The sequence below is a fragment of the Pan troglodytes genome, chromosome 11 (assembly GCF_028858775.2).
Source record: "Pan troglodytes isolate AG18354 chromosome 11, NHGRI_mPanTro3-v2.0_pri, whole genome shotgun sequence".
Taxonomy (NCBI): Eukaryota; Metazoa; Chordata; class Mammalia; order Primates; family Hominidae; genus Pan; species Pan troglodytes.
The window spans coordinates 100,324,489-100,336,946 of record NC_072409.2 but is presented as its reverse complement, the minus strand read 5'-3'; the positions used below and the strand labels follow the sequence as shown (position 1 = coordinate 100,336,946).

The 12,458-nt window shown below is 38.1% G+C and overlaps 1 protein-coding gene across 7 annotated transcripts in view; it reads left to right on the top strand.

Annotated features, from left to right (window-relative positions):
• Positions 1-12,458, top strand: part of CCDC171 (coiled-coil domain containing 171) — a 443,650-nt gene that overhangs the window by 40,072 nt on the left and 391,120 nt on the right. For all 7 annotated transcript variants that reach the window (XM_054658718.2, XM_054658719.2, XM_001149040.8 and 4 more), the window contains exons 3-4: positions 3,174-3,309; positions 10,382-10,556. In XM_054658718.2, coding sequence (XP_054514693.1) covers positions 3,174-3,309; positions 10,382-10,556 — 311 coding nt within the window. The remainder of the gene's footprint in view (positions 1-3,173; positions 3,310-10,381; positions 10,557-12,458) is intronic.

Genomic DNA, 12,458 nt, shown 5'->3' with positions numbered 1-12,458 from the left:
TTCTAGTCTGTTTTTTCTTAGTGGATTTCTAGAATTTTCTTTCAGAATCATGTCCTTTGTAATTAAAGACAGTTTTACTTCTTCTTTTCCAGTATGCATGCCTTTTATTTCTTTTGCGTTGCATGATTGCACCATCTACATCTCCAATACATCTTTTTTTTTTTTTTTTTTTTTGAGGTGGAGTCTCGCTCTGTTGCCCAGGCTGGAGTGCAGTGGTGCGATCTTGGCTCGCTGCAAGCTCTGCCTCCTGGGCTTACGCCATTCTCCTGCCTCAGCCTCCGGAGTAGCTGGTACTACAGGTGCCCGCCACCACGCCCGGAGAATTTTTTGTATTTTTAGTAGAGATGGGGTTTCACTGTGTTAGCCAGGATGGTCTCGATCTCCTGACCTTGTGATCCACCTGCCTTGGCCTCCCAAGGTGCTGGGATTACAGGCGTGAGCCACCGCACCCGGCCTTATTTTTTGACTTTTTGATAATGGCCATTCTGACTGGTGTGAGATGGTATGTCATTGTGGTTTTGATTTGCGTTTCTCTAATGATCACTGATACTGAGCTTTGTTTCATATGCTTGTTGGCTGCATGTATGTCTTCTCTTGAAAAGTGTCTTTTTATGTCCTTTGCCCACTTTTTAATGTTTTTTTTTCTTGTAAATTTGTTTAAGTTGCTTATAGATGCTGGATATTAGACCTTTGTCAGATGTATAATTTGCAAATTTTTTTCCCATTCTCTAGGCTGTTTAAACTGTTGATAGTTTCTTTTGCCATGAAGAAGCTCTTAAGTTTAATTAGATCCCATTTGTCAATTTTTGCTTTTGTTGTGATTGCTTTAGGCATCTTCATCATGACATCTTTGCCCGTTCCTGTGTCCAGGATGGTATTGCCTAGGTTGTCTTTCAGGGATTTTTATAGTCAAACATATTTGTTAGTCTTTTGTATAAAACCTATTTATTTCTCTCTAGACTTTGGAGGAACTACTTTTTTGTTCCTTGTTTTCTGAAATTTCCATGCATTTAACCTGGGCTCTTTTAATAGGCCTTTTCGGTTTGAAACTTATATCCTTCGGAATCCGCCTATTTCCATGGATTTGTTTCTGTAATAGTTTCCTCCCGTTCAGAGAGACATTGTAGTGCAGTGGTTAAGAGGATATATCATGGAGCCAGGCTTTCAGGGTTTGAATTTCAGCTCTGCCTCTCCCTCACTAACCCTGTGAACTTGGGTAATAGGGGGTCATAATAGTACCAATCTCATGAGATTATTGTGAAGAATAAATAAGTTTATATATGTAAAATGCTTAGAACAATGCTTACAAAATAACAAGACTATTTAATGTTATAAATTTATTTTTTTTCATTCTGCACCTTTATTTAGATTTTGAACTTCTTGGACAGTCTTCTAATTTAAAAAATTTTCTATTTTTCATCTCCATCTCTTTTTTTGCTTTATTTTCTGGGAGATTTTTCTTTTATTTTTATTTATTTAGTTTTTCGTTTTCTTAGTTTGTGTTTTTGATTACTTTTATTTTTCTTTTCTTTTTTTTGAGATGGAGTTTTGCTCTTGTTGCCCAGGGTGGAGTGCAATGGTGTGATCTCTGCTCACTGCAACCTCTGCTTCCTGGGTTCAAGGATTCTCCTGCCTTTGCCTCCCAAGTAGCTGGGATTACAAGCATGAGCCACCACATCCAGCTAATTTTTTACATTTTTAGTAGAAGCAGGATTTCACTATGTTGGCCAGGCTGGTCTTGAACTCCTGGCCTCAAGTGATCTGCCCGCCACAGCCTCCCAAAGTGCTTGGAGGCCAGGCGTGAGCCACTGCACCTGGCTGTTTTTGATTTTTTAAGAGCTGTTTTTTTTTTCTCTGAGTATTTCATTTCTTATTGCAGTCATGGATGTGACATATGGATGATATACTCCTATTTTTTTTAGTAGACAATGTTAGTTTTTTTTTCCCCCTCTTCTAAGTTGTCATCTTTCTGCATAGTCTTTCAAGGCATGCTTCTTTTCTATGCACCATATTTTTGGTCTCTGCTTATCATATTAGATGCTTATTAAACTTTTGGTGATTGTTGGCTGTCTGCTTATATTGAAAAGTAGGGGCTTAACCTAAAAAGATGACTGGAAGCTCAGTGTGTGAGACTTTGTGTTTGTGGCATGCTCTGTAGGGTTATATGGTTAAGCTGTTTTTCTAGAGAACCACTGGCATCAGTATCTTTAGGTATTTTTCACCTGGTTGCTTAGGTTCTGTAGGGAAGACACTTCCAATTTCTGCTTGACTGCCATCGTTCTGGCAAGAACATTCTGGCAAGACAAGTAGTGTTAAAACTCTAGAGCGCTCTTTCCTTATGTAACTTTTAACTCAAGCTTCTTGTATATAGTATGAAAAACTTAGGTCATTTGTATCTAATGTCTTCTGATCCAGAGACCCTCTGTTTTATCCTCTCCAGGGAATAAACCCCTAGTGTTTTTCTGCCAGACTGGGAAAGAGATAGGTACCCAGTTGTGTGGTATGGGGGATGGGGATCTGAGGATGTAATTATTTTGTTGGCAGACTTTCAAATAATTCTCCTGTTTTCTGCTCTACTTTTACCTCCATTTTCAAAGGTGTTGCCAATTACTGAGCTTTTGGGGGTTATCAGTTACCACTTGTCCACATGCATTTCAGCTTCCAGTAATTGGTTGCTATTATCTCATCTTTTGTGTTCTTTCTCTTGTGAGTTTATACCTCTAAATTCTGTTTGCTGTTATTTTAATTTTTTATTTTTATTTTTGGGAGAGAGTAGGGTGCTTTAGTCTGACATTTTTCTTTTTGTATTATGTATTACATTTGCAGTAAACAAAATGTATTATTTACAAAGAAAAAAAGTGGGAGAACCCAGTCTCTTCCAAAATTATCCAGGTTGTGATATGATCAGACAGTTTAAGTAGCAATCTTGAATAATGTGGTAATTTCCCATTAGACAGTGGTTTGTTGCTAGGTATCTATCTATCTATATATACTACTTTGTATTTCTACGTAGCTTTTGCAGTGGACATCTTTTACTAGATTGTGAACTCTAAGTCAAGAACCATGTCATGTTCTCTTTGTTTTTTGAAAAATAAGTTATCAAAAATATCAGAAATGCTCTGAAATGTGCTTTATGAGAAGCATATACATTTTACTGTAATCTCATTTTAAAGGTTGAAGAATGCCTCATTGGATGTAAAACAAATACTTAAAAATGAAACAGAGTTGGATATTACTGATAATCTCAGGAAGAAACTCCATTGGGCTAAAAAAGAAAAGTTAGAAATAACAACCAAACACAATGCAGAGGTACGATTTATTTTCCTCTCAAATAATGTTAAAAGTTGAGTTTGATTTTTTAGATTTATTTCATATGAAAAACTCCATGTTTAACCTTTATAACTATACCATTCTTGGGCTTAAAAAGGAAATTGTAATAAAGGAAACATAATTTTAAAATGTAGTGTAATTGCATAAGTGTTAAAGTAGAACTTTAATGAATTATGTTTATTTGTATGTTATCTTAGATTTATTTTAATTAATGGGTTCAATTGATTAAAATTATTTATGAACATGTTTGATGATTAAAGGATTTGTAAATCAGACATTTTTGAAATCATAATGTAGGTTCCTTTAAGGTCTCCATTATGGAGCAATCTCTTAAGTAAATTTGAGTATGGAATTTTTAATCATAGTTCAGTTCATAAATTGTCTTAGTTTATAAGTCATTATTTCTTTTATTAGTATGTACGTGTGTGTATATATATTTCATATGTATATGTATATAGTCCAAGATAGTTTTCCTTCCCTTCTAAGATAATTCATGAGTCATATCTTTATGCCTCTTCTCTCTGCTGTGTTTTTTCTCCTTTTTTCTCTGATAAGTCTTATTTATTCTTAAAACTCAGTTTAGGCCACCTGGTATAGTGGGAAGAATATCAAATTACACAGAGCTCAATTTATTCCTGGCCTTTCCATTTACAAGATGCGTCATCTTGGGCTACTCATTTATCCTGTACACCATTGGTTTCTTATTGTGAACTGCTGGTCCCAAAGGGTTGTTGTGATAATTAAGTGAAATAAAATTTGGAAAGTGCTTGTGTACTGTAATAGTAGCAGTAATTTATTGACAGTTAAGTGTAAACAGTATGTTTTTCTTCCCTTTTTGCTAAGTTCTGCAGTTCTCATGTTGGGAAACCTTTTAATGTCTCTCTAAGTAAAACCGGCTACTACTTTGTTCTTCCACAACATGTTGCTGTTACAGATATTTTAGAACGAAAACATTTATATCATGCTTACCTGCTCTTCTTTAGTTTGTAAACCCCCTGAGAGCTGAAAACAGTGATCACACTTTGTCTCCATATTGCTTATGTTTACTAGCACATAATAGGCCGTCAGTAGTTGTGTATTGAATAAATGTATGAAAAGGGCCAGGTGTGGTGGCTCATGCCTATAATCCAAGCACTTTGAGAGGCCAAGGTGGGTGGATCACTTGAAGTCAGGAGTTCGAGATCAGCCTGGCTAACATGGTGAAACCCCATTTCTACTAAAAATACAAAAATTAGCTGGGCGTAGTGGCGCACACCTGTAATCTCAGCTACTTGGGAGGCTGAGGCAGGAGAATCGCTTGAGCCCTGGAGCTGGAAGGTTGCAGTGAGCTGAGATCGTGCCGCTGCACTCCAGCCTGGGCAACAGAGGAGAGTATGAAAAGATGATTTTTTTCAGGATATCTAAGGAGCAGTGGTATTGCTGATTGAAATAACAAGAGATGAATACATAATAATTCTCTTTGTATTTTTTTAGTAGCAATTGAGGTAATATTATTATCATAATTTTTCTTTTTTTGAGATGAAGTCTTGCTCTGTCACCCAGGCTGGAGTGCAGTGGAGCGATCTCGGCTCACTGCAACCACTGCCTCCAGGTTCAAGTGATTGGAGAATCACTTGCCTCAGCCTCCCCAGTAGCTGGTACTACAGGCACGTGCCACCATGCCCGGCTAATTTTTGTATTTTTAGTAGAGATGGGGTTTTACCATGTTGACTAGGCTGGTCTTGAACTCCTCACCTCAGGTGATCTGCCCACCTTGGCCTCCCAAAGTGCTGGGATTACAGGCGTGAGCCACTGTGCCCTGCCCAATTGAGGTAATTTTTAAGTGATAATTGAAGCAATTGCTTCTGTTTACATTGTAATAATCCATATAAAGTGGTATGTGTTAAATGTGTGCTAATTATTCATAAACTCTAAAACTTGTTTTTTTAAAACCAAATGCACATTTTACTTGAGAGTATTAGTGTGATGATAATCATTCCTCTATTAAATAAATTCTCTCACAGCCAGGTGTGGTGGCTCATGCCTGTAATCCCAGCACTTTGGGAGGCCAAGGCAGGAGGATTGCTTGTGCCCAGGAGTTCGAGACCAGCCTGGGCCTGTGAGTGAGACCCTGTATCTACAAAAAATAAAATAAAAATAAATATATTCTTTCATAATATGTTTATAGTTGTCATTAGATTTCTCAGCAGAACACACTGTTCTCTTTTATTTGATCAAAATGTTTTGAAGTATATGTTCACATTAAGGAGATAGGAAATTATCTTAGGGAAGGAATACAGTTTTCTTAAAACAGGAAATTATAATTGGTTCAACTCCAGATTTATATTACTAATTATTATTTTTTCAATTATTTCTTTTTTCTTTTTCTTTTTTTTTTGAGACAGAGTCTCACTCAGTTTGTTGTCCAGGCTGGAGTACAATGGTGCTATCTTGGCTCACTGCAACCTCTGCCTCCCAGGTTCAAGCGTTCCTCCTGCTTCAGCCTCCTGCGTAGCTGGGATTACAGGTGCCTGCCACTGTGCCTGGCTAATTTTTGTATTTTTAGTAGAGACGGGATTTCACCATCTTGGCCAGGCTGGTCTCGAACTCCTGACTTTGTGATCCACCCGCCTTGGCCTCCCAAAGTACTGGGATTATAGGTGTGAGCCACCATGCCTGGCCAAATTTTTGTATTTTTAGTGGAGACGGAGTTTTACCATGTTGGCCAGGCTGGTCTCGAACTCCTGACCTCAAGTGATCCACCTGTCTCGACCTCCCAAAGTGCTGGGATTACAGGTGTAAGCCAGTGAGCCACTGTGCCTGGCCTTCAATTATTTCTTTAGATGATCATACTTGTATTATGTAGTTAAATTTTTTAGCCATGTAATCTCCAACTGTACGCATCAGGAAGCAAGGCAGAGAGGAATGCAGTGATTTAAAAACTAAGGCCATATTTGCCTTATCAGGTATTCCTAATGCGAACACAAATGCACGGTGATTGGCACAAAATATCTCTAAAGACTTCTCTAGGAGTTTTATTGTTGGGGGATCTTGGGCAAGTTAATTCATTTTTCTGAGCTACAGGTTTCTTTGATAGGTATTCAAATAATAGATTACTGTTGAAAGGATTTATTAGTAGACAGAGGGTACGGGGAGAAGAATTGCTTATAGATTCATACGTTCCAGATGAGACTGAATTGCATTGATGTAGGTGATTGGGATGGGAAAATACTGTAAGGTTTTTAGAATCATTTGAGCGTAACAATACTGTTGTGGAAAATAGGACAAGAAGACCGTGAGGCTATTCAGATATCTCATTGGCCCAGATAGTGATGACAGAGCAAGAAAATCCAGATAAATTAGAAAGAGAGAGGGTAAAGGAGAGTGACATACTACTTTTTTTTTTTTTTTTTTTTTGAAACAGGGTCTCGCTCTGTCACCCAGGTTGGAGGGCAATGGTGTGATCTTGGCTCACTGCAGCCTGGTCTTGAACTCCTGGACTCAAGTGATCTCCTACATCAGCCTCCTAAGGAGCTGGGACTACAGGCACGCACGTGCCACCATGCTTGGCTAATTTTTTATATTTTTATAGAGGTGTGGTTTTGCCATGTTGTCCAGGCTGGTCTTGAACTTCTGGGCTCAAGTGATCCACCCGCCTTGGCCTCCCAAAGTGCTGGGACAACAGGTGTGAGCCACTGTACTCGGCTGACATAACTTCTTTTAGCCAAAAAATACTGGAAACTTAGGACTAATCAGTAGGCTTTATGGCCTGAAGATATTGTCTGACCCAGCCAGTACTCTTGAGAGCAGGGATTCTTAAGCTGGAGTCCTCAGAGAAATCAGGGAATCTGTGAACATAGATGGGGAAAACTTATAATTTTATTTTTATTAACCTCTAACTGATATTAAGCATTTCCTTCAGTTCTGAAAGGCTTGACCCAGCCAGTCCTCCTTTTAACAAGTCATAGTAGTGTTAGCAGTACTTTTGAGTATCATCAGTAGAAATCACAGATACATATCACATTTTAGAAATTATAGTTACAGGATGGGTGCCATGGCTCACGCCTGTAATCCCAGCACTTTAGGAGGCTGAGGTGGGCAAATCACTTGAGGTCAGGAGTTTGAGACCAGCCTGGCCAACATGGCGAAACCCTGTCTCTACTAAAAATGCAAAAATTAGCTGGGCGTGGTGGTGCGCACCTATAATCCCCGCTACTTGGGTGGCTGAGGTGGGAGACTCACTTGAACCTGGGAGGCAGAGGTTGCAGTGAGCCGAGATCATGCCACTGTACTCCAGCTTCGGCAACAGAGCGAGACTCTGTCTCAAAAAAAAAAAATTATAGCTACGTATCATATATCATATTTCAGTTATTGTGTGTGTGTGTGTGTGTGTGTATACATGTATATATATTTGTTGTTTTAAATCTTTTTTTAGAGACAGGGTCTTGCTCTGTTGTCAAGGCTTGCATGCAGTGATGTGATCATTGCTCCCTACAGCCTGGAACTCCTGGGCTCAAGTGATTTTATGCTGCAGCTTCCCAAGTAGCCAGGACTGTAGGTGTGTGCCATCACACCTGGCTAATTTATTATTATTATTGTTTGTAGACATGGGGTCTTGCTGTGTTGCTCAGGTTGGTCTCAAACTCCTAGCCTCAAGCAACCCTCCCTCATCAGCCTCTCAAAGTGCTGGGATTGCAGGAGTGAGCCACCGCACCTGGCCAGCATTTTAATTTTAAGTAATGTACTTTGTGCCCTTGAAGAGGATGTAGTCAAGGAAAAGGGAGGCTTGGTTTGCACAAAACCACTCCCGTGTTCTTAAGTGTTTGTATTATGCCAGGAAAGTGCTAGTATTTTGACCTTATGAAATGATTGTAGGCTAATGTCGAATTCAATTTTCAGTCAGCCATCCAAGCAAAACTGTTAAGAGTTAACTTAGAGACGAAATCCGCATCGATCTTGTACACGTTCTCCAAGTTCCTGTGAATACCAGATTAGCAAGAGCTTTCAGTTCTTCTGCTATATAAGCTATTTCCTCCTGGAGCAGACTGCATTTTTCCTTCTGTAGCATACTGAGATCTGAGTCAATCTGTGGTGAACAGAGCGGTGTAGGTGGCTCTTGCAAATCCTCCTGCAAGGCAGCTGCTTCAGGTGTGGTCATTACTAAATCTTTCAGCAAGGAAAGGCTGGTTACCTCAGTGAGAAAGGAGAGGCTGCTTTTTTTTGGTAAGGAATGTTCAGGGGGGATTTGAGAGTTCATAGTTTTTAGGTTTGTTTAATTCTGAAAGTCCTCATCCTATGTTCTTCCTACTTAATATCCAGCTGATAGCATCTTAACAGAAGAAACCTGGTGAAACTCTTCATTGAACTTGTAATTTTGCATTTCCCATAATTAGATTTTCAGGTTTGTTCATAACCTTATCTGCCCTGGGGCTGTACTAAATAAGCAGTTATTTTAAACTCACCATAAAAACTCGTTTTTCTGACTGTCTTGAACTGAGATTCTAAAGCTCTGAGATTATCATTTTGTGTTTGTAAATTCTCTAGTATAGTGAGATTTACCCTTTCTATCCCTCAGGCCTTGTAGTAAATCAATACTGGCATCATAGTTAAGTGCGTTCATTACTTCATTTTCCGAAGGCTTATTTTCAACTGGCACTTCATCCTAAACAACTGCACACCATAATTTAAAGAACTGTGATCCCACTGTATGCTGTAGATCACTAGAATCCCATTTCTACCTGCAAAGAGGCTTTCACTGTGTTCAGGCTTAAATATATTAGCCACCCAATATTATAAACCCATCTCGAGACAATTTCTGATACCAAGAGCAATATTACTGGGTGTTCAGTTAGGAAAACAGAAACCATTCTAAGTCTTAAAACAAAGGGACATTAATAGCAGGTATTGGTTACACAGGTACTAGAAAAGTGGAAAAGACAACTAGAGGAGATTAAGACAACCCAACATTAAGAACTGCTTCTATTCCCAAGGTTGATTAGAGCTAGAACTGGACAAAGCAAGGCCCATGGAAGGAGGGACTATCCATAAGGATTTGCAGCCACAGGCAAGAGAGGGATAACTGCTCAAGGTAGATCTAGAAAGGCGGAAATAACTTGGCATCTTCACTTCTCCTGCTGTCAATCATTCCACATGTGCCTCTCATTGATCAAGCCTATTGAGAAGCCAGTTGTCTCTGACCTTCTGTCATGCTACTTTGGAAGGATCACAAATTCGATATTCGTTCATTTAAATCCCTGCAAAATTGGCACTTTTATTACTTTATGATCAGTGATATCATAATCAAGATAAATAATACAGACAATATTTATTAAACTATACTTTGATGCAATTTGTTTATTGGTTCCATTTAGGGAATAGGAGGAGAGGAAAGAGTGAATTTTTAAGTGCTTAGTATGTATCATGCATTTTTTTTGTTTGTTTGTTTTTTAGGTATGAATATTTTCTTTTCTTTCTTTCTTTTTTTTAGACGGTCTTGCTCTGTCCTTCAGGATGGAGTGCAGTGGCATGGTCTCTGCTCACTGCAACCTCTGCCTCCCAGGCTCAAGCAATCCTTCCATCTCAGCCTCCTGAGTAGCTGAGACTACAGGCGCACACCACCATGCCTGGTTAATTTTTGTATTATTATTATTATTATTATTATTATTATTATTATTATAGAGACAGGGTCTCCCCATGTGGCCCGGGCTGGTCTTGAACTCCTGGGCTTAAGTGATCCTCCTGCCTTGGCCTCCCAAAGTGCTGGGATTACAGGAGTGAGCCACCGTGCCTGGCCAAGGTGTGACTATTTCTGATTAAAACATGTAATTTATCTTTAATTTTATAAAAAGTTCTTATAAGATTTTTTTTCCTCTAGTGGATTCTCTAAAATAAAAAACGTAATGGGTGTCATTTTGTAAGGTAGTGCTTTCTTTCCAGTGATTCAGAATATATAAATTTATAAATTTTTGCCTTGTATATATTATGGAAACAAGTTTCTCTAAGAAACTTAAATGTTTGAGTGTATGATCTCATAATCTTTGGACACATGTTGATATCAGGAATCTGTTTTTAGCTGGCAAGCTATGAGAGCCAGATTGCCAAGCTACGGTCCGAGGTTGAAAAGGGAGAAGCATTGCGACAAAGTCTGGAATATGACCTAGCTGTTGCTAGAAAGGAAGCTGGTCTTGGAAGACGGGCTGCTGAAGAAAGATTAGCCGAGGCACATAGGATCCAAGAAAAACTCTGTGGTAAGACTGTTTCTATTTCTTCCCAAGTTTAGGGTTGTAACCTGATTGTATATCACTCCTCGCTGTTGTGTGTACATCCCATACAGGGTCAGAGGTAAGATTCTGATTCGTTGACTGACTTTTGATGTACAGACTTAGCTGGGTATGTATAAAAAGTCTTCTGGCAATTTTGTGAACATTTATCTACTTTACATTGATTTTTTTATGCTGTGCATATATGGAAAAAGGAGTTCAAAATTCTCTTAAGTCACTTTTTAGAAGCACTTCTTCCATGAATAATCAACAGAATCACAAAGGGATTTTTGTTTGTCTTAAACATATACTCCAGGCTCCCCATCACTATAATATGAATCCAAATCTCTAGCTTGAGAATCTATATGTTCAAGAAGCACTGCCTCTTTCATTTATTTTGCCAGGTTTAGAAATCACTGGGCTAGAGTGTGGTGCCTGGAAAAGAAAAAGTCACTGGATTTAATCTTCAAAAGCTATGTGTTATGTAGCCCTTGGACTTAAATAAAGCCTTTCTATTTACATATAATATATAAAAATAAATGTGCCTAGATAGCGATATCACTCATAACAAGCACCCAGATGAGGGACCAGAAAATGATCAAAAGCCCTTCTACATGGATAACTACTATACTGGTTTTTAATAGTGTAGATTAATTTTGCCACTTTTTTGTAGTTTATATGAATGGAATCATAAAGTATATATTCTTTTGTTTCTGGCTTCTTTCCTCCAACATTATGTTTTTGAAATTCATGCATATTGTATAAGAGCTTTGTATTGATGTGTAGTATTGTGTAAACATTCCACACTTATATTTATCCATTTATTATTGATGGGCATTTGAGTAGTGTCCAATTTTTGATTATTAAGAATAATGTTGCTATGAACATTCTTGTACACAGCAGGTTTTAATTAAGAGAACACTGAATGTGAATTCAGATTTAGATTTAGGTCCTGGTTCTACATGGTACTGGTATAAAAATAGGCATGGAGACTAATGGAACAGAACAGAGTACCCAGAAATAAAGACAAATACTTACAGCCAACTGATCTTTGACAAAGCAAACAAAAACATAAAGTGGGGAAAGGACACCCTATTCACCAGTAGTGCTGGGATACTTGGCAAGCCACATGTAGAAGAGTGAAGCTGGATCTTTATCTCTCACCTTATATAAAAATCAATTCAAGATCAAAGACTTAAATCTAAGTCCTGAAACCATAAAAACTCTAGAAGATAGCATTGGAAAAACTATTCTAGACATTGGCTTAGGCAAAGAGTTCATGACCAAGATCCCAAAAGCAAATGCAACAAAAACAAAGATAAATAGATCTTTAGACTAAAATTAAACTAAAAAACTAATTAAACTAAAAAGCTTTTGCACAGCAAGAGAATAGTCAGCAGAGTAAACAGACAACACAGACTGGGAGAAAATATTCACAAACTATGCATCTGACAAAGGAATAATATCCAGAATCTACGAGGAACTCAAATCAGCAAGAAAAAAACAAATAATCCCATCAAAAACTGGGCAAAGGACATATATAGACAATTCTCAAAAGAAGATACACAAATGGCCAAAAAACATATGAAAAAATGTTCAATATCACTAATTATCAGGGACATGCAAGTCAAAAGCGCAATGAGATACCACCTTACTACTGCAAGAATGGCCATAATTTAAAAATAAAAAAATAACAGATGTTGCATGGATGTGGTAAAAAGGGAACACTTTTACACTGCTGGTGGGAATGTAAACTAGTACAATCACTATGGACAATAGTATGGAGATTCCTTAAAGAACTAAAACTGGAAGCATTCCCTTTGAAAACCGGCACAAGACAAGGATGCCCTCTCTCACCACTCCTATTCAACATAGTATTGGAAGTTCTGG